Raw genomic sequence first — 25321 nt, 5'->3', positions numbered from 1 at the left:
TAATCTACAGGCCCATTTGAACATGAAGGGGGCATTCAACAACTGTTCATGCTAGGAAAGAAGAAACTGCCTAAAACATCTTCACATGCTGAAACATGGTGTTATTTTTTTTCAGTTGAACTAAGAGATTGTGTCCAAGTCTTGAAAAACAGTCTGACTCCCTAAGCCCCTGTGCACCAGATTCACAGACAACACAGACCAGTCAGGCAGGTGCTGATTTGAATGGATGAGTCAATGAATGTTTTTCAGAAAACAAAGTGCTACATCGTGTCCCCTTATCACGATGCCAAAGTGAAAAAAAGTTTAAGAGGTATGAATACTTCTACAAGATTTAGCTAAGTGAAGTGAGGTTACAAAAACAAACAGGAAACAAGTCTCTCTTTTTTTTGCTTCTGAAGTTTTTTATTTTGACCTTTCAACCTTTCTGTCCAAAACCAAACACAGCTACAAAATCCTTGTCTTAGAGCACCGAATACAGTAAAATAAATTAAACCGACACTCTTGCAGTCTGTGAAATCAAGTGAATATAATCTGTCGATCCAGATGGTACCCTTGGTAGTTTTTCTGAAAACAGAAGCTCTGGTAACAAAGTTAGGCATGGTGACTGTTTGCCAGCTGATTTCACACTCTGAGCATAGTTGGTGGTTTTTACAAGGCCGCAATAAGATATTAAACACTCACAATTCTTCGCTGTGAAGAGGCAGATAACAAACGTGTGACCCTTAGCATGATTCGTCTCCTTGACATACATCAAATCCGATGCCAGGAAGGAGTTAAAACAAGAGCTCAGAGAGGAGGGGCTCTTCAGTTGTAACAAAACACAAAAGAAGGTATTGTCCGAATTCAGCATGTGGAAATTTAAGAGCGCTCCTATCAGATGAAAGCTTCACTCAGAAACTCCACTCGACACCAAATCCCCACCAGATGTCCCAACATTTCTCCAATTTAATATTGTTAATTGATATTTGCTTACTTATATAATTTACAATGAACCGTAAAAATGAACCGTTGTCATGGAGAACAGAATGAATGACAGGTCAGGCCACCCTATCATGGCAAGTAACGTTTAAATGAGATTAGTATTTATAAGGACAGATCCACAAATAATAAGTGTTGCAGTGTTACGTTTGGTCACTTGTACAACCTACTGGAACCGTTCTTCGCCCAACATGTACAAAATAAATACACCTTCTGTACAAATGACTAAACATAAAACCAGGTATTGAACACACATGGAGCTGAAAATAACCTAAACGAGTACATTAAATATTCTCATCTTTGTTTTGTCTCTCTTCAACATTTTCACGATGTGGATGACTTGAGGTAAGCGACAAGGTCCTGGCGCTCTCCCTTCTTCTTGATGCCAGCAAAGATCATTTTGGTGCCAGGGATGTACTTCTTGGGGTTCTCCAGGTACTCCATGAGGGTGTCGTCACTCCAGACGATACCTGGCAGAATTAAAAAAAAAAAAAAAAAAAAACTAAATTAGGTAAAGTTTCTTACTTTCTATTTATGATCTGGACCCAGAAATTGTCACTGACCTTTGCTTTTGTTAGCATCTGTGTAGGAGTAGCCCTCCGCCTGTCCAGTCTTGCGTCCGAAAATACCATGCAGGTTGGGGCCCACCTTGTGCTTGCCCCCTGCCTCCACGGTGTGGCATTGAGCACACTTCTGGACGAAAACCTTCTTTCCTTTCTCAACATCCCCCATGATGAGCTCTGGAAATGGGAAAGCAAAGTGAAAGGTGAATGTATGATGTATATCATTTGTTTATATACATAAACAAACATAAGTGCCAATAATACCATCGCAGACGCCGGGCACTTCTGTATTTTTTTCCCCATAACTTTGAAGGTTACTTAAGGTGACACCGTGTTCCTCATACCTAACAAGTGCGGCCTCCATAATGTAACACCAGCATCTGGCTGATGTAAATTCTAAAAAACCCGACAGGCAGATACGGCACTACAAAGCTGTTAGTTTCTTTCCATAAAAAGCAAAAGACGGTTGCCAGGTTTGAGAGGTAATTAAGGTCAGTCTTAATAGTATAAAGTCAGATGAGGACAGCTTTGATGTTTAGGTTCATGCAGAAAGAAGCCAACACTAATGAACTTAGCTAAAGGTGTTTTAATAATAGGTGCTTCTGTGGCCTCTGGTGTTTTGACTGGTAAGTAAAGCAGATTAGCTAATACGACATAAGCTTGATGGTCGTGTCTTTACTTTGGTTAAATAAGGTTAATTTCAACTTAAACCCTACTTTCTTCTTTCTTTAAGAGGTTTAGAGTTCAATTCCCCCGAAAACATCTTAAAATGACCCCGATAATTCGGTGTCAGAGTCACTTTAAGGGATTACATTTTCTTTTACACAATCACCAAACACTTAATTATTGCTTAACTACCATATAATATAATGTCAAGCTGAAGTAGGACGTTTCTCCTTGACTACAGCAATTTGTTGCTTTCTAAAAACATAAAATGTAACATAAATTTATCTCCAACAGAAGGCACGTGTGTTTAAGTCTAAAAGAGCGACTAAAAGAGCAAATTCGACCAACTCTGCTGTTCCGGACCGGCCTGGCTCTAGGTTAGACGCGTGAACATCTCCTATAAAGGCAGTCAAGGATGCTTCAATGTCGCTGTTCAAGCAGAGCACTGACAACGCAGTTTCTGCTGAGAAATTTGCAGGAGTCCGGTTGGCTTCTACGTAAATATGAAACGTTAATATAACCGCCAAAATGCCCGCATTGCTCCTTATAAAAGCCTCACGTTACTTAACCGTTACACAGTACGCAAAGAGAGCAAGTGAGCTATTCACCAACTTGCAAGCTAACGGTAACGGCACACCATGTCCTTAAACTCGCCCGGTTCCCTTCAGAGCCTTATTCTTAGAAAACTATATCTGCGTCTATCTATTTAGGAAATAGTAATTAAATAGAAGGCATAAAAATTACCTTTAGGCTAAAACGTGGCGGTAAAAAAAAGTCTCTCGGAACAGAAGAGATGCAACTCTGTCAGCTGAGCAGCGCTAACTGGCGAACGTGCGAAGGTCACACCGCTTTAGAGGCACCGGCTTTTTACGTCATTACGCAATCACGTCACGTGCTAAGGGTTTACGCCACGCTCACGCTACATTCAAGGACAACTAGGAATTTTAAATTTTATCAAACCATACCTCCATGTCTTCATAGGTTTTTACCATGTAAAAGACTACTTTAAATGAATCAATGTATATTTATAGAAAAAATATGCTAATTTTTTTTACTAAGTTGGAAATAAACGGAATATATTTCACTCAAAAACAAATGGATGGAGAACACTTGGGTAAATCGCGTTCCGATAGACAGTTAAGGCGTCTGGATCATCTCCATCTGACCCTCGATGTCCCCAAATAACTAAAAACAGCTTAAATTGTTAAATTTGTACCGTAGAGAAATACCGAGGTACCTACATTTGTTAAGATAAACTAAGGTAAACATCTCAGGTATCGAAATCAAATTGATATTGAGATCGTATTAGAAATTTATTGAGGTTAATTTTTGTGCTGGTAGAACGAGATTGAGGATTAATCCTTTGGATCAAAGGTTCTTAGGCTTACCTTGGTAAATACTTAGGTTTAGACCAGCATATTGACATTTTAAAGTAGCAAAACAATTTATCATTTGTTGTATTGTTTCACAAGAAAGAGAAATAAGTACTGAACATACATATTAGCACTGAAGCTTAGTCTGAATTTTGTGATTTTGCTTGGTTTTCAAGTTTTATTCAAATTTAATTTTATTTTGTTTTAAGTTCCAAAATGACACAATTATAAAATGCTTTGGAAGACAGCTGGAGACCAAATTCCAAGAGGAAAATTTGTACTCATTTTGGTGCCGTTTTATAAATTTATACCATTCTTTTTCATTTTGCATTCCTAAGCAAACCATTCAATCCCCTTCTATCAGTTTTTTAAATTTGAATTTAGGAAGTTTCATAAATTATGTAGAGAAACTATCCTAAAAATATTCAGACTTCATGCACATTTTAATATATTCTGACAATTATGTGAAATGCTATATTAGCCTTTCTCCCTGCTATGGATTGGCAACCTGTCCAGGGTGACCTCTGGAGATGGGCACCAGCACCTCTGGCAGCCCCACTAAGGATGTGTAGGATAGTGGATTTAAGGAAATATTAAATATGCATATGAAACATGTACAAAAGAAGCAAAGAGAATTTTATGTTTTTGGTATCAACTGACACATTGTTGGTACAAAACTGTCACTTGGTATTTTGCTTCCAAAAAAGTACAAAATGACCAAAACTGGCAGCAACCACTCAAGCAACTCACTCAGCTGTTATTTAGTTCTACTTTAGTTAGTTTGAGAGCCTTGACCTTATAAAAAAAAATTAATCAGAGTTTAAATATTTAGTCATCTTTATAGGGCAAACTGTCATTGTATAAACAGTACATTAATTAAGTCAAGAGCTTAGAACAACAGACATTTTCTGACCAAAGTTCTGGACATTTGTACAAATCTTCCATTGAGGAAGGCAAAATGGCTTCTGGGAAGGTCATTCTAGGAAGCAGTCAATAATCTATAAGTAAGCTGCATAAGTTAGCAACATGTTTTCATGAAAATGAAGCCTTAATGAGACTGTCTGACAATGAACTTGGACTAATAAATATGGATAGTAAACTGTTCACGTTTCACTTCTGAGCATTACTTCAGATCTGCAGTCAGCACAGCCTTCTGTAAACAAGTTATTACTAATCCCTGAGTTAATTAACTGATCGGAGCTGATCTGAGCTGAAGTCTAAATACAATCTAATCTGCCTTAGCAGTAAATACTCTGCTGTACCAAAAAAAAAAAAAAAAAAAAAAAAAATCGGAGAACATGATGACACAATTAGGAAATTGTTACTTTAAATATGATCAAGTCCATCTAACTGCTTTATTTATTACTGTAATTATCTCTTTACTTCTCATTCCTGTTTTCCAAATAATTCATCCACTTTGAAAATATAAGAAAAACAAAGGAATTTTTTTGTCTTATAAATAGTGATATTTTACAAAATTTAAAACAATTTCACCCTGCGTAAGTCAACTTAGGTTCATAACATTCTTGGATAATCCTTAACTCTAGCAAAACCATCATGTTTTATCCTAACCGAGTCAAGAACAGATATCTTATTTTCCTGTAGTTTTTTCCTATTTATGTGTTTTTCACTGCACCCAGTTTATTTATTTCTTATATATATTTTATGTTTTCACTTAAGCTACAATGATTTGTTGAAGAACTTTTAAATCCTGTCCTGGTTTTCAGAAAGGCCGTAACTAAAGAGGATTAGTGTTTCAGAGGTAGATCAAAGGTGACAGAAAGCATCAACATTCATTACTACTGCTTTGGTTTCTTTTATTACATTATAACATTTAACATTCTGGAAAATAATTGTTACACAATCTGTTTTAAAGTATTCTGGAAATAAATTTAGAAGGAATTCTAGCCAGGTTTAAGCTAAAGGGTGAATAACGTGACAGTGTTTCATCAAATTACATTAAAATTTATTTAATTTCATAAAATAGAAAATCTGGTGAAGAAAATCTAAAACAACCCCTAACACATTAAAAATTAAATTACCTCACTTTTTAATTCTAACTTCAGGCCCAAATCCACAAAACAACAAAAGCAACTAAATGAGCCATATTTTTATTATCATGTATAAATTGTAATTTTTCTTAAACTAATTTCTAATTCCTTGGACATAACAGTTTCTAAGGGAAAATACCATTAACGTTTTCACCTGTCAAGGGTTAAGATGTAGAATAGGATCAAATTAAGGTGACCTAAAATAAAACACCTAAAAGCTAAACTAGGATGAGTTTGAAGGAGTTGTTGGAGATCAGCCTAGTTTCATAATTGTCAATTAAAGGCAGACATCTAAGAAAATTAATGTAACAAAGATTATGTATATATTAATATTAATAATAGCTTTAACTAAATAATTAATACATCTATATATGTATTGACATGTTCTTGAAAAGTGGTTAAAAAATAGTGGAAATGACAAAGGCTGCACAGTTGATACCACTGTTTACTTGCAGCAAGAAGGTTCTGGGTTCGAATCCCAGCCTCAAGTGATTCTGCATGGAATCTGTATGTTCTCCCCATGAATGCATGGGTTTTCTCCATGTACTCCCCCTTCCTCCAAAAACATGACTGTTGGGTTAACTGGTTTCTCTAAATTTTCCCTAGGTGTGGTCATTTGTTCTGTGTGTCTATGAAGCTGTGCTAAAAAGGATAAGAGAGTATAAAAAATAGTTGGATGAGAATAGGACTAGTAACTCCTAGTTATTTGGAAATTTTTTCCATGTCTTAAAATGTTCATAGGTGAAATGACAGCATCAGTAGATGGTAGTAAACAAGACTTTGCAGTCTTGAAAAAACCTGTTAGAAATCAGTCATCAGCATTATCAAGTCATGTGTTTCAATACTTGTGTGAACACACAACAATAATCAGAAAAGTTTTGTTGAACTTTCACAATGAACAAATATGATGAGTAACAAGTTTTTCTGAAATCCTCTTGTATTTGATTTTTTTTTTTCTATTTTCTCCTGGCTCTGTCCACATTTCAGGGCAAAGTGAAGAGTTCAGGTTAGAGTCAGTCAGGGTAGCCTCTTGTCACTGATCCTGTTTCTGATGCTCTTAGACAAGATCTTAACGCACATCCTTACTTCATCATGGACTTTTAGGATTTGGACATCAGACCAACCAGTCGCTGCTCATTGCACAATCCTTGCTTATCTGGATGCCAAAAGACACATATGTTCAGACGCTTTAGTTGAATTAATCCCCACTTGTCAGGTTCAACGGTAACTGAACCATCTGGGCCTAAAACAATATCTACCCTTGTATTTTATTTTCATCTGGAGAACCAGTTTTGACTGGCAATAGCCAAATTTTGTTGGCTGGCAAAGGTCTAAAGACATGCACTTTTAAAAAAATAAGTTGGGTCCATCTGTCCGTTTGTCCATCTATCTATCCACTGACTTCTGGTTGTCTTAGACTGGGTCATGGGATAACAGGTCCAAAACCTTTGTTTCTGGGTTTGCACCAGGCTTTCTTCACAGTGGGATGTTCTGAAAAGCAACCATTGTCAAGGAACCAAGAGGCATTCATCAGATCCCAGGAAATCTGGTGAAGTAATGGTTCTACTTTAAGCCCCCCTCCCTCAGATGACAGAGCCTTTATGGTTGAAAGGGGGTGTCAGATGTGAAAACCTTGGTTTTTGGCTTTCACATCTTGCTATCAAGTGAGGTGGGATTGGACAGGCATCAGGTGCTGACCAGGAACACCTGGGCCCAACATACCTGCTATGTTTAAGCCAACTGCTCCCAACATTTTTGGCTGATTTCTGCCTTACATTGAGTTTGGCTTGATTGGGTTCAGTTTGCTCCTGACCACCATACATCACTTGTATATAACTCATAAACATTCACACCCCATACCAATACTTTAATGAGTCCTAAAGGCCATAAATCAGGTGTTTTGGATTGTATTTCGGGTATAAATTAAGAAAAAATATAACTATCAATTGGTTGACGTGATTATAGTTTTTTCCATTGGATGACCCTAAATCCCCGCATAATAAATCGTTGAGTTGGAATTTCTACAATATATGCAATAAAAACCAATAAAAGCAACGTTCTTATAGAAAACAATTAAATGAAGATATTATGATAATCATTTTCTATGTTTTTTTCTTAACGGAATGTAATTCATAATCTATTTTTTCTCGAAACGAGAGAAGTTTGAGACGATCAAATTTCCTGTTTTAAACTCATATATTAAAATGTTTATATCAATATGTAACTTTTGGGTTGATAGGAACACAGGAAAAGTCGGAAATATCCACAGTCTAAGATCTGCACTCATATGTAAGAGCGAAATAGCAGCTTCGAGAAGTAGCGCAGGGTTTCTTTCTTCTTCTTCTTCTTCTTCTTCTTCTTCTTCTGAAGAGCACCCAAACGCATCACCGGCGATTGCAGAAGAAAAGCAAAGATGGAGGACAGCTCTTCAAAACAGATGCCCGAAAACCTGGACGACCCTCCGAACAGCCGTCTGTTCGTGGTCACCAGTCGGTCTATAACTGAAGACGAGCTTCGGGAGAGTTTTTCGAAGTTTGGGGAGGTTCAGGGGGTCTGGCTGGTCAAAGACAAGCAGACAAAGGAGCCCAAAGGCGTCTCATATGTGAAGTTCGCTAAGTCGTCACAGGCCTGCTTAGCCATGGAGGAAATGCACGGAAAGGTGCTGCAGGAGGGGACTAAACCGATAAAGGTACGACTAATGGGCTGGTAATAACGGAGAAGTTACACCAGCTGACTGAAATATAATCTATCAATGTTAATATCTAAGTAAATTCGGTTAAAGCTGTGGCTAACATGCTAATGGGTAACCTGATAACAGCTAACATGTTCTTATCATGTTAGCTGTTATTTACACTCCAGGTCACGCTCTAAGTGGGTCTTTTGACCCGGTGAGGTAATTTCTTTGCAATATCTTTGTAATGTAAAGTTTTCATCATTTCATATTCCAGGTATTCCTCAAAAACCATGTTACTGATATCCAATTACATTTTTTTAATCTACCTTTTATAAATTTTAAGAAATGGCACTTTTTAAATTACTACCCCATTTTTCTATTAGTCTGTCAGTAGCTCTGTGTGTATTTTCATTGAGATTTCTTCTTTTTTTTTTTAAATAAAAAAATAATTTATGCTTTTTTTTGGAGGAAAATAGCTTGTTTTGAACAGTTGTCTCTTGTTTTGGATCAATATTTTGCCAAAAATATTGATTTTTGGCAATATTTTTTGTGTTTTTGTTATCTTGTTATAATGCATAACCATAGCAACAGGATGGTTTACAACAGGGAGCAGCTGATCAACATTGAAAAAGCTAAAATAATACCACAGCTGAAACCAGAAAGCCCAGAGGAGTTGAAAAGGAGGCATCATGGATGCAGAGCAGGAGCAAAAAAACAAGATTTCGGATTTGTTTTATGCTAATGTCAAGGATGCATGTCTCCAAACCAAGACCTCATCTGGAGAAATCTGATGTAAACTTGTTTTTCTCTGTTCTGAATACAAACCTTTGTTGAAATACAGGAGAAGTACAGGAAGAAGCTGGAGAATAAACTGCAGAGGAACAATATTAGAGATGTGTGGTCAGGGATGAAGAAGATTAACAACAGGCTTCAAGCAAAAGGAGGATCAGATTGATGGAAGCCTTGACAGAACAAATGAGCTGAACACATTTTTCAACAGGTTCAGTTCAGGAACAAGTTCATCATCGTCATCCTCTCCTGTCCTCTACCATACAGAGGTCCCACCTTCCTCTGACCCACAACTTTCCTGTCAAACCTCAGATGTCCTATCTTCTACCTCAGTTATGGACTCTTCTGCTTCCACAAGTTTGTCTTCAACCAAAACAGGAGAAGCTGCTGCTCCCTTTGCCTCCCCATCCCACTTTTCTGTATCTAGGAGCAAAAAGGCAGCTGGAGAGAATGAATCAGAGCAAGGCTGCAGGTCCGGATGGTGCCAGCACCAGAGTCCTGAACGAATGACAGCAAATCTCTGCTTTATCTTAATTTATGAATATGATTTATTAGACTATAATATGGATGTTGTTTTGTGTGTTTTTTTAGGTGTTTATAGCACAGTCACGAGGATCAGCCAGACACAGAGACGTTGAGGATGAAGAGCTGACCAGGATCTTCATCATGATTCCCAAAACTTTCACAGAGGAGGATCTGAAAAACACATTCAGAGTAATTACTCTTTTACAATATCATTTTGTCATTCATTTTAAAATGTAAAGCAAATATGGTGAAATATTTCAAGCCTTTATTTTATAAGTACACAGATAAATCGGCCCCAATTTCCTTTGTTTTGGAAGATCAGTGATTGGCCGATACTTGGATGTGAAACTGATCCTATCCAACAATCTTATCTACCTCTATCAACCACGGATCTGCTTTTGTCCGCTACACAGCTGTCAGTGCTGCTGCTCATCCTCAAGTGGAGCCAGTTGATGCAGAAAGAAAGATGGCAGAGCAACGCCAGAACAGGAATGAGAAATGGCCCAGAGTCTGGTTAGGGATGCAAAATGATTTTGAAGGCTGTTGTGAGTTAGTGCACTTCATGAAGCATTCCTTCAAGAGCAACTACAGACAGTTTCACATAAATAATGCCATCCATCCATCTATTTTCTCCCGCTTATCTGGGATCGGGTCGCGTTGGTAGCAGCTTCAGAAGGGAGGCTCAGACTTCCCTCTCCCCAGCCACTTCTTCCAGCGTGTCCTGGGTCTTCCCCTCCCCCGGTGGGACGTGCCCGGAACACCTCACCAGGGAGGCGTCCAGGAGGCATCCTGACCAGATACCCGAACCTCAACTGGCTCCTCTCGACGTGGAGGAGCAGCAGCTCTACTCTGAGTCCCTCCCGGATGACTGAGCTTCTCACCTTATCTCTAAAGGATAGGGTGGCTGGGCTCCGTAGAGCCTACCTTTCTTCCCTCATTCGTGAACAAGATCCCGAGATACTTAAACTCCTCCACTTGGGGCAGGACCCCCTCGACCCCCAACCCAGAGAAGGCACTCTACCCTTTTCCGGCTCAAGACCATGGCCTCGACCGATACTTATTTTTAAAGTATAAAAATACTTTTTATCTTTTATTTTTCTATTCAGCAACCTAAGAGGTTTCTTTTTGATTTTTTTAATAAATATGTCAAAGTTTATTAATGTGAGAAAACCACAATTTTCTTTTTTTTCAGTCAGCTGACACAAAATAATGTTAAAGTGTAATGTGTTTTCTTTTCTTTTTTTAAATTCAGCTTATGAAAATATGTGGAAAGTCGGTTAGCCATCTTAATACAAGAGAAAACTCAAGTTTTTAAGAACGTGGCTGCTAATCAATTGTTAATCAATAAGACCAATCAACTTTAGAGTATCTTGCATACCCGTTCAGAATATTAGAGCAGCATTTGTTTCATTTCTGTCCCATGACTGTTTTCCAGGAGTACGGAGATATTGAATATTGCATCCTCATCAGAAACAAAGTCACAGGTGAAAGCAAAGGCCTTGGCTACGTGCGCTACTACAAACCCTCTCAAGCTGCCCTTGCCATCGAGAACTGTGACAAATGTGAGTCTGTGCCGGGTCGGTCCACTGGTTCAGGTTGTAGTGTGGAATTTATCACTTGAGAAGCAGTTTTGGAAACGTTCATAACAATAGATTTCATGAATTAGGACCTCAGCCAATGTCTTGTTGGTTAAATACAAAAACTGTGGTACTGTCTCCAGCTTACAGGGCCATCCTCGCTGAACCCCGCAGTAAAAATAACTCCTCCGAAGATTACTCTGCAGGAGGGGCGAGGGGGGGAGATTACAGCTCCAGTGACTCCATGAACCAATACCCCATCATCACCCGTATGCACTTTAAAAACACGATCAAACGTTTAAAATCTGAACTTTTTTTTTGTTTCTTACCTTGTTTGTTTTTGTTTTTCTGTACTACAGCTGATCAGGGGAACTACTCCATGATGGACTACCGCCAAAGCGAGTTCACCCGCTCTCTGATGGTGTCCACGCGGGCCGCGCTCACCCAGGAGCAGATCTTTGCTCTGTTTGACCTCATCCCAGGCATGGAGTACTGTGAGCTTCACAGAGACTCGTATGGTATGAGCAAAGGTATTCTCCCCCACTGTGGATTAATTCTGCTGTGTGTTTTATCAGGTCTGATATGATTGTTCTCACCGTTCTAATGACTTTCAGCGGCAAATGGAGGTCGATACATGGTCGAGTTAGAGAGCAGTTGTGAAGAGGGGGTGGGAGGGTCTCTTTGTTACACAGCTTGAAAAGTTTGAATTAAAATATAATGGTTTCACAATATCGTCATGTTTACACAAAATGTTGGTTTAAGTAAAACAAACAATGTTGTATAATAAGTTAAATATTCAGTCCCTCCAGTGTCAAATAAAGACCAGTAGATAAAACCTTAAAACCTTAAAAAAAAGAGGTTAAACATTAGGTTTAAGTGACTATCTCCCACCTGCAGGTGGCAGTATGTCTTACTTGTACTGCCGTCTCTTTATGTGAAGTTATAGTCCGTGATTAATATGGTAAGTAATAAAAATAAAGTTATTTAAGTTCTTTACAGAGTGAAAATGTTTGTGTTCAATTTGTCCATTTTTTCCCCCTTTTTTTAAAAGATTTTATTGGCTCTACTGGCCTTTATTTGATAGTGAATTAACAGGAAAGTGGGTAATGAGAGAAGGGAGAGGACATGTGACGAAGGTCGCCAGGCCGGGAATCAGACCTGCGACAGCCGCGTCGAGGACGAAAGCCTCCATATGTGGGTTGCACTTAATCCCTGAGCCACCATAGCACAACTTTTTTCACTTTTATATGTGAAAATTTAGAAGCGGTGTAATGACAAAAAACAAATCACAAAATATTTTTGGAAACAATTCTAAAGTAGCAGAATTGTTACTTTAGAACAATTCTAAAGTAATTGTTCTAAATTACTTTAGAACAATTCTAAAGTAATTGTTCTAAATTACTTTAGAACAATTAAAGTAATTGTTCTAAAGTAATTGTTCTAAATTACTTTAGAACAATTAAAGTAATTGTTCTAAAGTAACAATTTAGAACAATTGTTCTAAATTGTTCTAAATTTAGAAATTTAGAACAATTTAGAAATTGTTCTAAATTGTTTTAAACAGTTGTTCAAAACAATTGATCACAACTGATCAAAACTGATCAGTTTTGATCAAAACTGATAAAAATCAAAACTTTTGATCAGTTTTGATTTTTGATCAAAAACTGATCAAAAATCAGTTTTTGATTTTGCAGTCAAAATCAAAAACTGATTTTGACTGCATAAAATGAATTGCAAAATCCTGGAGGGGCTGAATATACCTCATACCCATTAGACTATTTTCATTGAAAAGTCAGTAATTTTCAGTAACTTTATTAGTAACTGAAACGCATGTATATTATTTACTGATATTTGCAATCTGTTACTTTTGTTAATTGTGATTGTCCACCATGAAATAATGAAAATATCACATTTACATATCACAGATACCACATCAGAACAAAAAAACTAAAGTATTTTAAAAACAGAAATATGATCATATATCTCAGTACAATAACTTCCAACTATTGGAAGAGTGTGATAGAAAAGTCTTTAAGCTGTTTAAAACCTTGATATGGGTCACTGGGCTGGTTATGACCAAACCCTGGCGTTGATGATGTCATCACACATGGCAGGTCAGCTGTTTTCGATCAGTTTGTTAGCAGATATCAATGGACACTAAAAAAATCTATTCAGAAAAGATTCAAAGAAACATTTTCATAGGAAACAGAAGTTTTGGTGTCAGCAGTTTGTGTTGGTTCTGATTGGAGATGACCCGCCTAAATTGGGCTCCTCCGTGTGCCTCCAGGTCACGCTCTGATTCGCTACAATAATCTCGGATCAGCAGTTTATGCCAAGGAGAAGCTGAACGGCTTTGAGTATCCACCTGGCAACCGAATTCAAGTGGCTTTTTACGAAGATGGAGAGAGGTAACACACACACACACACACACACACACACACCACATTGCTTAAGGTAGCCTTGGATGTTGTTTTAGAGAGAGCATTCACTGTCAATAATCTTTCTAATGGACAGTCAATTGGCAGAGCCTTGAAAATGTTTTCACACCTCTTGACCGTTATCACATTTTGTTTCTTTACAACCACAAACTTCAGTGTGTCAGCAGCGGTACGTTAAGCAGTACAATGCAGTTGAAACCAGAAATTTACATACATCCAATAAACACATGTCTCAAGTTAAGTCAGACCAATAACAAATAACAAAAGTATTTGTGTTTGCTAGTGATGATGACAGAATGTGTCAGAGATTTATTTATTCATGTCTTCAAAATCAGAAGTTTACATACAGAATGCTTACTGTCTCTTTAAGCAATGAGGTCAACCCCAGGGGATGATGTCATGGCATCGAAAATTTTTGACAAGTTAACTGACACATTTGAGTTAATTGGAGTCAAGCTTGTAGCTGTATTTGAAGGCCACATCTCAAATATGTGGGGTTCTTTTTGAAACAACGGAAAGCCAGAAGAAATCGGCCAAGATATGAAGTCAGTTCTATGGAGAAAATGTGGGCAGGTCTGAAAAAGCGTGTGACACTAAGGAGGCCCACAAAATGGACTCAGTTCCACCAGTTCTGTCAGGACAAACCAGAACTCTAGCAAACAGAGGAGCTTGAAGAACGAAACCCAAAAGGTTTGATCAGAGTCAGACAAAGGCAATACTACAAAATACTGAGGAAATGTATGTAAACTTCTGATTCTGAAGACATTAATAAATAAATCTCTGTCATATCCTTTCTGTCATTATTGTGATATTTAGTAAGTAGAAATAAGTTAGGTAACTTTGACTAACCTAAAATAATAATAATAGATTTAACTTCAGACAGAGAAAAAAAATCTTATTGGGTTTATGTAAATTTAGAGTCTCAGCCAAACCTGGGGGAAAAAATCAGACATTGTTACAAATCTGTTCAGGAGATATATTACAAATCAAAATCTGAGAAGTGTACTCTACTTATTATATAATCAAACCCCTTTACTCTGATGCAGGAAAATCTAATCTAGTGCAGCCAGTTCCCTCAGAAGTTATGTATTTAATAAATTGAGTCTGTCTGGTTGTCATACAACGTTTTCAGAGAAAAACATTTGAAAATGAAGACGGACTGATCTGTCGTAGAATTAGGTTAATTAATATGTAAAAGAAAACATGTACCATGACGACATGACCTGTAATAAATGTAACCCAAAAGTGTCACAATGTATAGCCATAGAAATCCTGAATACATTGTACTATATTGTAATAGTACCAAAATTATGGCATTATTACAATTATTCAGTTATGGCAAAAACGATTGGTTTTTGATCAGTCAAAAACTTGATCATAGAGAACTTGACTGATGGGAGGAAGAGCGAGAGCGTTTGAGTGCCAGTAACGATGTTTGTGTTCAGCCCTGCAGGCCGGATGGCCTCTCAGTTTGTCACAGCCCAGATCCTCTCCTCAGTGTGGAACGGAGCCAACAGCAGTATGATCAAACCCGCTGTGAGTTTATTCACTTCCTGTTCTCCTTCCAGCTCCTCCTATTGCAAATACATTCCTTCACATGACCAAATATGGTCCCAGTTGTAATGAACAGATTTTTCCTTAAAAAAAAACAAAACAAATTGGTTCCTTCAGAATTTCACAATTGTTTTGTAATTGTTTTTTCTTCTTACAAACAAAATAATGGATTTTGTTGTGCTACTTCAGAAATATTTGCAACGAATTTTGTGATATTAACACTAAAGTGTGAAAATAAGTGGGACTTTTTGTTATTCACCATATTGACTCAACATCCAGGTAGTAGAAGTGTGAAATGCTGCCACCTACAGATGGACAGTAAATCAATTTTATCTTTAATAACGTTTTCTTGCTTTGAAGATTTATAGTTTTGCAAAATCTGGGTTTTGTTTTTTCACCGGTCCTCTGTAGCCAACCCAAGAACTACCATCTTTCCCTCTCCCCCAACTCTGATTTCAGGTCATCTGAAATAAAGTCAGCTTTTAAAGATATTTTCTGTCATTTGTAAAAATAAATAGATAAATAAAATAATTCAAGGGGAAAAGAATTGATTAAAATTGTAAATCAGATTTCAATCTGATTTGACTATGGCTGTAATTCATGTCTTCCAGCCATATTGCCACATGCAGGCGGGAGGTAGCATCAATTAAACCTAATGTTTTCAGTAAACTTAATATTTCCCACCCAGATGTGAGAAAATGCGTCTCTCTCCACCAGGGATTCTCGTCTGTCTCACAAATGTCTCGCATTCAGACGGACGTCACCCTGCCGCCTCTGAAGAAGCTCGCTCCGTCCGACAGTAAGGCCAAAGAGCGCCTGTTTGTTGTCTTCAACCCCTCCCCTCTGCCGCTCGACGTGCTGGAGGACGTCTTCTGGTAAACGTCGTCACTCCTCTCCATTGCCATGTTTCTGCGTTATCTCACTGCTAATGTCTGTCTCTGCAGTCGCTTCGGTTCCCTCATCGAGGTCCATTTGGTTCCAGGAAGGAAGGTTGGATACATGAAGTATGCTGACAAGCAGGTGAGTCTCTTAGGAGTGAATGAATAAAGTCAAGTTTATTTGTATAACACATTTCATCAACAATTCAAAGCTTTAGATCATAAAAATTCTTTAATCCTGTAAATGTTCTTCATTTGCTGTAATAACCGACTAACCTAAAATAAGATGACTATTTTAGTGCTGAGGTCCAAAGATAATAACTTGAGTTTTATTTCTGTTCAGCTGGAGAAAGTTATGGCACATCCTTACGTTGATTTGTTCTAAGCATCTGTTCAGTGCTTAGATGGATTCAGAGTTAATTAGTTACATGGTAATATAAAGCTGTGTATCATCTGTGTAAATATGGTCACTTTTTTTCTTGTTACAACGTGAGCTGGCAGGAGGATGTAGATCAGGGGTGTCAAACTCAATTTCACCGAGGGCCACTTCAGCATATTGGCCACCCTCAAAGGGCCACATTGACGGTACAAATCAGGAGTGCCCAGCTGCAGTCCTTCAGACTGCAACTTTTAGATGCATCCCTGCTAAAACACACCCCAGGCAAAAGGTTGACTTCCCTCATTAGCAGCAACTCAGTTCTGTAGAGCCTTATAATGAGTAAATGATCCAGGTGTGTTAGAGAAGGAACGCATCTAAAGTTGCAGATGGTAGCTCTGGAAAACTAGACTTGGGCACCCCTAGCATAAAATGTATGAAAATACAATGTTAAAAATAAATTGAACACCTCATATTGTTAACTCTTTGGAGCTTCTGGTTAGGAAGCGCATTCGAAACCTTTGTTTGAAATGGCGGTTAAATTCAAGTCTCCATTACAGACCAGACAAAACTAAAGAGAATGCAACTTTGTGTTAATCCATCTGAGGAGCCAGTAGTTTATCTTGAGGAAATAAATGACGATGCAAAAGTTAATTAGATTGTAACATGCGCAGTGCGCTGCTCAACCACTGCGGAGGCAGTTACGTTACGCCACTGCGAAGAATTAAACACCGCTGGGAGTAACTCATCCAGCGGATTTAACAAATGGAGCCTTCTGGGTTCACGTTACCCAGGAGAGCCGCTCTGGAGGAGCTGCAGACGTAACATCTGTCCATTTCGGAGAAGCGAAAAAAAAAAAAAAAATCCTTAAAGCGCACACCGGACCCCGCAGGGTAAAACACTCAGAGTCCAGTTGATCTGTTTGGATCAGACAGATCCAACTGACTGATGAATTAGTGCAGATTTTACTGCAGATGGGAACCAGGAGGAAGTGCGTTCAGACCCCAGCGGGTGAAGTGATGCTAATTTAAGTGAAGTCGCTTAATTTAATTTATTAAAAGTTATTGGGGCCTCAGTCAGTGGTTTTTTTGTCACTACGGAGAAAAATGTAGATGCATTTATCTGCTTAATTTGTGATGAGATCAGGATTCACGGTGAATATTCACTAAACCACATAAAATGCGGCTAAATAGCCAATGTTAATATGATTATAATTTCAGGATAAAAATAGTACATGACCGATTTTTTTAATGTTGTCGGTCAAGATAACGGATAACAAAAAAAGTCTAGTGCCACCTGCCGCCCTGACACCAACTCACACATCTTCATTCACAGTCTTACTTGTAAATCGATTTTTCTTTTCTTGGACGTTTTGATGTTAGCTTGTCATGTCTCAGTTTTATTCGCTGGTAAAATCAATAAGCAGCTTGAGGTGACTCTGCTGCTCTCTAGTGGCGAGAAGCCGTAATGTTGGCTGGTAACAATCGGAATGCATTATGGGAGATGTAGTTTGTCGTCAATTTGTGCTCAAAACCTATTTTAAGTCAATCATGGACCTGTAAAACGCTGGGGGGCCACATAAAATGACATGGCGGGCCACATGTGGCCCGCGGGCCTTGAGTTTGACACATGTGATGTAGATGAATACGAGTCCCAGAATTGAGCCTTGGGTTACCACACGTGATTTCTGTCTGCTCCGATGAGAAGTTACCTACTGACACAAAGAAGTGTGAAGCCTGGTGGGTTGGAGTGGGTGTGAGTTTCACTCGTGTGTTTTTGTTCGTGTCAGTGTGCAGATGAGGCCATGGCCGTGCTCCACGGTCGGATCGTCAACGGAGTGAAGATGAAGGTGATGCTGGCTGATCCTCCTCGTGAGGAGTCTCACAAGCGCCCACGGACCTACTAGACCAGAACTGGCAGGTAAGGGTTATAGTTTAAGGAACAAAGCAAATGATGCCTAAATGTTGTACACACATCTACAGGGTTTCCCACAGAAAACTTGCTAAGACCAGTGGTAGGAGCACCAGGGCGGTCATCCTATGGCCCACCATGTTTTTGAATACATTTTTTTAAAAAGTTTACAGGAAATTTGAAAATATGACTAGGCAATTATGTATTGTCGGAAGATATTATTAGTAATACCTAAACACCAACTGTAAAAATCTTAAAAGGCAAACAAAAAAAACCATCTGTTTCAGTCATTTCATACTAATTAAAGTATCCAAAATTTGTTGGTCCTTTATCTATGACTTGTCACTTTTTTTGCTGAAGTTCTTTGCATGTAGACCAGTAAAAGATTGGCAGTGGTTCCGGAAACCTATTACAAATATATAATTCTTAGCCTGGTGGGGGCACAAGTCAAGCCTAGTAGCCCGCCAGGCTTCCAAAACTCTGGGGGAAACCCTGTATCTAACACCTCAGATCATTTCTCTCATGGTATTGTAGTTAGAGTTTCAGATAGGGCTGGGCGATGAGGATTAAAAATAAAATCCAATTAAAATTTTTTTCTTTCAAACCAGATCCGGTTTTTTAATTTTAACCATTTTAGTTGGCTTTTTTTATTATTATTATTTTTGCTCTCTCCCTTTTCTAAAATAGAAATAACAAAAAATATTTTCGAGAAGTGGATTTATTTCAATCATTCCTTCTGTGAGTTGTATGTCTGAGCATCAGGGCCAGGCTATGAGAATGTTTGTTTAGATCAGAGAATATGGTCATAATATTAGCAGAGCCTCTCCCCCGTAATTCATAATGTTTTTTTAGCCAGAAAAAAAGCATTATGAAATACATTAAAAAAAACACTGTAAAAAATTACAAAAGAAGAGTGTAACTATCAGGACCTGATGTGACCACCTCAGTTTGTGTAGTTCTTTTTCTAAATAAAGTCAATTATTTGCATGTCTTTTTAAAGTTCTACTACTGATAATAATTCAACCCTGATCTGATAAAAGATTATTTTTAAAACTGATTACAAAGTATAACTTCAAAAGATGCTCAACATTTCTCATTGTAATTTAAATTTTTTATGTTGTAGTTCTCTTAAAAGTACCACTTTAATTCTCCTAATAATATGAGTTTATTCTCATAATATTATGACTGTAATTTAAAAAAAATAAAAAATTTAGCCTGGCTATAATACTTCATGGTTGAGGTGACCTGTATTAAAAATCTAAATAAATAGAAACTGTTAAACATGTTTATGGAACAAGATGGCCGCCTTAGGTGTTCTATGGAAACACAAAGGATGAATTGGTGAGAATTTTTTTTTTCCCCAAAAAAATTAAGTCTTCAAAATGTGATGGATTGAAAATGTTGATTTATCGCTCAGCCCTAGTTTCACAATAACATATGTAAGTTACAGAGCCTTGCAGAAGTCTTTATATCCTGCAAACTTTTTTCATTCTGTCGCATTTTGTTCAGAAACTTGAATCTGGTTTAATGGTTAATGTTTTAAACCTTCATTTTTAATATAAAATGTTTTAATATTTATTTTTTGCTCAGTCAGGTTGCACAGAGAGCATCTGTAAATGTATTTTTTTAAAATCTTTTACAAAGACTTTTCTAAGGCACTGTATCTGTCAGCTTGCATGCTCTGGCTTTGTTCTGCTTTCATTTAGTTCCTTATTTCTTATTTAAAGGTAAAGTAAACTGACAGCTTGGTTAAATGAAGCACTTTTAAGCTGAAATGATGTCACCCCATTTCCTGTTAATAACACTGCAGCTTTTTGTTCCCCAGGCGACTGTTGTCATAACAAAACGACACCTGACCTGACAGACCAACAGACACCAACATCATCTCCTGACCTCTGACCCGACCCTTTGCCTGACTCGTATTCAGTCAGTAAGCGTCTCTGTGTTTAATGATGTTTCTGTTTAATTTACATTTCAAAGCAAGACTTTGTGGGAAAAAATAGGCTAAATTTGGAGTTTGAAAATTAGCTACATTATGATTCAGAAGATTTGTTTTTGCTAAACTGTGAGCAGGATCCTGTTGTCTAAGTTTAAAGAACTTGACCTTGAACAGTCAGTTCAGATATGTAAACCCATACTGAGCTCAATTGAATGTGTTATTTGGACTGATTTTTTTTCTTTTCATAAATAAAAAGTACATCAAGGTCTGCATTCTGCGTTTTTTTATTAATATTTTTTATTGGATTCTATCTTTATAATTTCTGATCAATAACCCTTTTGACAGCAAGACATCCAAACATATGTTGTGAAAAATATGCATTTCATTTAAAATGTCTAACTTTTTTATTATTAATTTTTAATTCCTATGATCCCTTCTGTTGCAAAGTGTATTGGGAATGCACCGATTTGAAAATTTGGCCCGATATTCGATATTAATATTGCTGTTATGGCTGATGTCAGGTCCACTCTCGCATTTCAAAATATCCAAAAGGCAAAAAATGCCAGAGCAGCCCAGGAGGAGGGTTTCGACTCGCTCAAACCGATAAAGCACTCGCGGAGACTCCTTTCTTGTTTCCAAAAGGTTTCTTTTACTTACAAACATAACAAAAAGTAATCTCCGAGTTGACTTCAACAAAAAACTTAATTTGCGGTACAAAGATAATTTCGCTCCTCACTCCTTTGTTCGCCATCTTTCTCGCAGTTTGTAAGGTAGCTTGGATGCTAGCAGCCTTAAATTAGATGGAATTTCAAGTTCCTCTAAATTCTGTAAATCTTGCATTGCATTACAACATCCCCTCAAATACATTGCATATGCATACAGCATTTTTCCATCCTCAGCTTTTATCGCTGTCCAGCTGAATGCTTTATCCAAATAAGCTCCAGAAACTTTAATTTCATTTCCAAAGTGTTCCTTTAATAGTTGTTTAGCTTCTCTGTAGCCTCTACTTCCTTCCATATGTAAACAGCTGCGAACCAAATCTCTTGGCAAACCAGATGTAAATTGTTCTAAATAATACAGTCTGTCTTTATCATTTTTAGTCTTGTCTTCGATTAGTTGTTCAAATGCATGAACAAAAGATTGGTATTCTAACGGGTTACCATCAAATACAGGGATATTTCTCGGAGGTAACAACGACAGGTTTTGGTGGTTGACAATAAGTTCTGCTATGTCATTTTGTCTTTGAATGACAACATTCAGATTTTCATTATCAGCAGTAACAGCCACATCTGGATAAACCCGTGCAGTTTGCGATGCATTATGATCATAAGTTTCACTTTCAGTGGGATTCTTATTTTGAGTTTTGTTCTCTCCTGTGCTTAAACTCTTGGGAGAAGATTTGAGTCTCCCAAAAATGGTCTGTTGAAGTGGAGTTTTTGGTATAGCACCTAGCTGCATAAACTCCACGCGGCCCTCCATTGAGTCTGGTTCTTGATGAGAGCTGTAGTATTCATTCATGCCATCACCTGAAGATGGTTTCTGGTCCACCTCATCACTTTGTAAGGTTTTTATTTTAGCTGTTGATGCTGCAAGCTCAGCTTCTAGCTCAATTTGCTCCATCTTTAACTTCAATTTTGCTTCCTCCATTTGCAAAGCATGCTTTTCTTTCAAGGCAGCAACTCGTGCCAGTGCAGCAGCCTGTTCTGCTTTAGCCTTTTTTAACTCTGAAGAGACAGAGGAAGTTCTGGATGGTAATGATCCAGAGGAAGAGGATGACTTTGATTTCTTTGATACATTAGATATGCTGTCTAATGGCCTGATTGTTGATTGTAAAATGTCTTTTTTCCATGTTTCAACATCCTTCAAAAAATAATCTAGATTAGTTATTCGAGGCTCAAACCAGTCAGTGTAATCATCTTCCTTTTCTTCCTCTGATAAGAGCTCTTGAACCAAATTATGAGCATTGTTAAACTCATCCACAGCTTCCTTAAATGCTTGTACTGAATCATTAACTGTATCAACATTTCCCGCATCCGTCATCAAAGTCTTTATTTCATTAATCTTTCTAGTGCAGGCTCCCAATCTGGCTCTGCGCGAGAGGACGCGCACCCTTAATATGTCCTCAGACGCAGGCGGGGTATCTGGGTCAGACATTGTCAATGATCACACAATCCTCTTTTTGTTGCGATACTTTTCCAAAATCCACAACTTTGCTTTCTGTGGTGATCGATTGTTCCTCTACAGCGCAGCTGCGCTTTCATTCATAAGCTCGATCAGCTGATTTTACTCACGGCCCGGTGGCGGCTTTCTTTGTTCCTCCGTGAGTGATCGGGTGGATCCCACAACTTTGCCTTTGTTCTTCAAGTTGTCGTTGAAGATCTTTGTACTTGTCAGGTCCACTCTCGCATTTCAAAATATCCAAAAGGCAAAAAATGCCAGAGCAGCCCAGGAGGAGGGTTTCGACTCGCTCAAACCGATAAAGCACTCGCGGAGACTCCTTTCTTGTTTCCAAAAGGTTTCTTTTACTTACAAACATAACAAAAAGTAATCTCCGAGTTGACTTCAACAAAAAACTTAATTTGCGGTACAAAGATCATTTCGCTCCTCACTCCTTTGTCAAAACAATCAGCTCAGCCCCAAAAGCTGTTTGTGCTTGTTAATCACCGCCCGCTGCTGACTGACAAGGAGGAGGGTCTAAAAAAGGAACAATTAAATACATACATAATTGAATATACAAAATTGAGCTACCATTAATTTGTCATTAAGTCTGTGGAAATTAATTTAGCAAAGCATAAATTTATCTAGTTCTTAATAGGCTCCAACAGCTGATAACCAGCACTTACCAACATTATATACATATTTTCCCAGACTTTCAACACTGTGTAAAAACCATCTGCATCTCTGCTTCAATTAAAGACCCCAAAATCCTGTTTCATCACTACCTGTCACATGACCAAACAAATACCACTCGCTCCCCTTTCTGACACCATCTTGTTGCTCTTTGAAACAAGATGGAAGGAAACGCCAGGGTTTCCCCCAGAAAACTTGCTAAGCCTGGTGGTTGGGGTGCCGAGGCGGTCCACCGGCGGTCCACCGTATTTTTGTTTTAAAAGATGTTAAGGTGACAGGAAATTTTAAAATATCACTCAGTAATTATACGTTACCAGAAAACATTGCCAGTGAAACACTACTTAAACCCACAACTAGTCTTAAAAACAACAAGTCAAAATATACATTTAAAATGAATATCAATTATTTGCACTTTTGTTTAATCCAAATTAAGTCAGCAGCTCCATCAGGCCCCCCAGATCTTCAGGGGCCCCATAAATGCTAATATTTTAACACAGACCACAGATGCATGAATTTAACACTTTATTGAGATGATCAATGCTGCTAAATTTGATTCAATTTCAGCATACATAAATTAAAAGATTTTAAATTGTTTAACATTTAAATGTAAGGAGCTGGCAAGTTTACTTTGTAAAAGTTCAAAGGACAATACTCATAGTTAGATTTTGTTACCATAGCAACAGTCTGATGCTATGAGTTTAATCTTTAAGTTTGAGCTCTGTTTGTTCACAAATACAATTTAGTAAACTGCAATTATAACTGATTGCAGAAACTATTCTGGTTGGTCGAGTTTATGGGACCGAGTTTCTCAGATCTCCACGCAGCTGCGCACATTAACTCTAAGTGGACAAAGCATTTGATGCGATTTGATGCATTGTGTAATCGGAAAAATAATACTGAAAATAATAATATAAAATCAGCTTGATGCGTTACAGACAGGAGAGCGCGAAAGCTCCTCACCAGACTGAACTGCATGATCAGGTTAGCGCTAGTTCATTAACTAATACACCGGCCAACCGGGACACATAGATAAACTTTATCAGCGCAGGCAGAGCCGGCCCTGGGCAGCATGTTGAGATGGAAAAGCCGCACAAAATTCTTTGTTCACAATATAAATCATTGTCACCGCTCGCTCAACTCGCCTCTGACAGCGACTACAAGTTATTCCTGCAGCTCAAGTAGAGCTGCGCAACCAGAGCTAACCAGAGTGGTGTTTAAAGTCCTACCTTGATCAAAACCTCTGGAAAGAATCATAATTCCTACCTGATGTAAATATCCATACAGGTCAGCCTGTGTTCAGTTAGAGTGAAAGGAGGCGCGCGGGATCCGCGCCGAGGTAAACTTAATCCAGCTACTGCGGCGCGCGAGGCAACGAGCAGAGGAGCCAGCGGTGTGATTGGTCCGGCTTTAAATGCATAAACTATAAACCTATCTTCTATAAACATATCTTTTAGGAATAACCTGCTCAGAGCAACAGAGACTCTTGCAATCTGGCTTAAAAAAGAAAAAAAAAAGTTATTTTTTTTATTATTTTCCTAAAAACATAAACAAGAAAGGCTTAGCCTGGCGGTGGCGCTAGTAAAGGATGGTGGCCGCCAGGCCTATAATACACTGGGGGGAAACCCTGAACTCTAATTTGGCTAATTTTAGCACAGTTTTACTTATCAGAGCGATCCTAATATGTAAAATAAAAAAAAAGGGCAAACTGACTGATACCAATATAATTTACACTTTTACCCTCAAGACCAGTTGAATCCCATCAACTCCCATAAGAGGACATTTTTAGGTATCGTATTTTCCGCACTATAAGACACACCTAAAAACCTTCAATTTCCTCAAAAGTCCTCCTTATAATCCGGTGCGCCTTATATATGGACCAATATTGAGCCACGACAGGTATAGCAACTACGGTAAGCAACCGCCAACTTCATTTTCACCCATAGAAGAAGAAGCGTGCTGTGCATGCTGGGATAGTTGTCAGAACGCTGGTTTGTTAATAAAGTTTGAGTGACCTATCAACCTACCGACCGTCTATAATCAGGTCGTCTGCAGGTCATTTAGCACCATGTTCTCCACCAACATGCTGTGCGCGAACGGAGAAGGGTGACCATCGTCCGGCCACGCCCCGGCCCAGTTGCGGAAGGCTCTCCTCGCTGACCGGAGTCGAACTGTTTTGTTG

At 38.2% G+C, this 25321-nt stretch overlaps 2 protein-coding genes across 4 annotated transcripts; one reads left to right on the top strand and one right to left on the bottom strand.

Annotated features, from left to right (window-relative positions):
- Positions 1–380: 380 nt before the first annotated feature.
- Positions 381–3071, bottom strand: LOC106907627 (cytochrome c). The gene is made up of 3 exons (XM_014973430.2): positions 2952–3071; positions 1542–1718; positions 381–1448 (listed from the first exon to the last, which is right to left on the bottom strand). Exons 2-3 carry the CDS (start codon positions 1708–1710, stop codon positions 1303–1305), a joined length of 315 nt encoding a protein of 104 aa, XP_014828916.1. The 5' UTR covers positions 1711–1718; positions 2952–3071; the 3' UTR covers positions 381–1302.
- Positions 3072–8008: 4937 nt separating this feature from the next.
- rbm45 (RNA binding motif protein 45) lies at positions 8009–20564 on the top strand. Of its 3 annotated transcripts, none has more exons than XM_014973427.2 (11): positions 8009–8320; positions 9686–9808; positions 11055–11181; positions 11340–11465; positions 11556–11714; positions 13484–13604; positions 15080–15170; positions 15906–16063; positions 16133–16208; positions 18232–18362; positions 20179–20564. In XM_014973427.2, the coding sequence occupies exons 1-10, from the start codon at positions 8045–8047 to the stop codon at positions 18346–18348; spliced, it is 1374 nt and encodes a 457-aa protein (XP_014828913.1). In that variant the 5' UTR covers positions 8009–8044; the 3' UTR covers positions 18349–18362; positions 20179–20564. The 3 variants fall into 3 exon arrangements, with proteins under 3 accessions (XP_014828913.1, XP_087857254.1, XP_014828912.1); XM_088001128.1 differs by having other exon boundaries at positions 11556–11726; positions 15942–16063; XM_014973426.2 differs by having other exon boundaries at positions 8010–8320; positions 11556–11726.
- Positions 20565–25321: the final 4757 nt, after the last annotated feature.

This window comes from Poecilia mexicana, unplaced genomic scaffold (assembly GCF_051168715.1).
Source record: "Poecilia mexicana isolate PSO_F unplaced genomic scaffold, ASM5116871v1 scaffold_20, whole genome shotgun sequence".
Taxonomy (NCBI): Eukaryota; Metazoa; Chordata; class Actinopteri; order Cyprinodontiformes; family Poeciliidae; genus Poecilia; species Poecilia mexicana.
The sequence above is the reverse complement of the archived record's forward strand: the minus strand, read 5'-3'. Positions and strand labels throughout refer to the sequence as shown.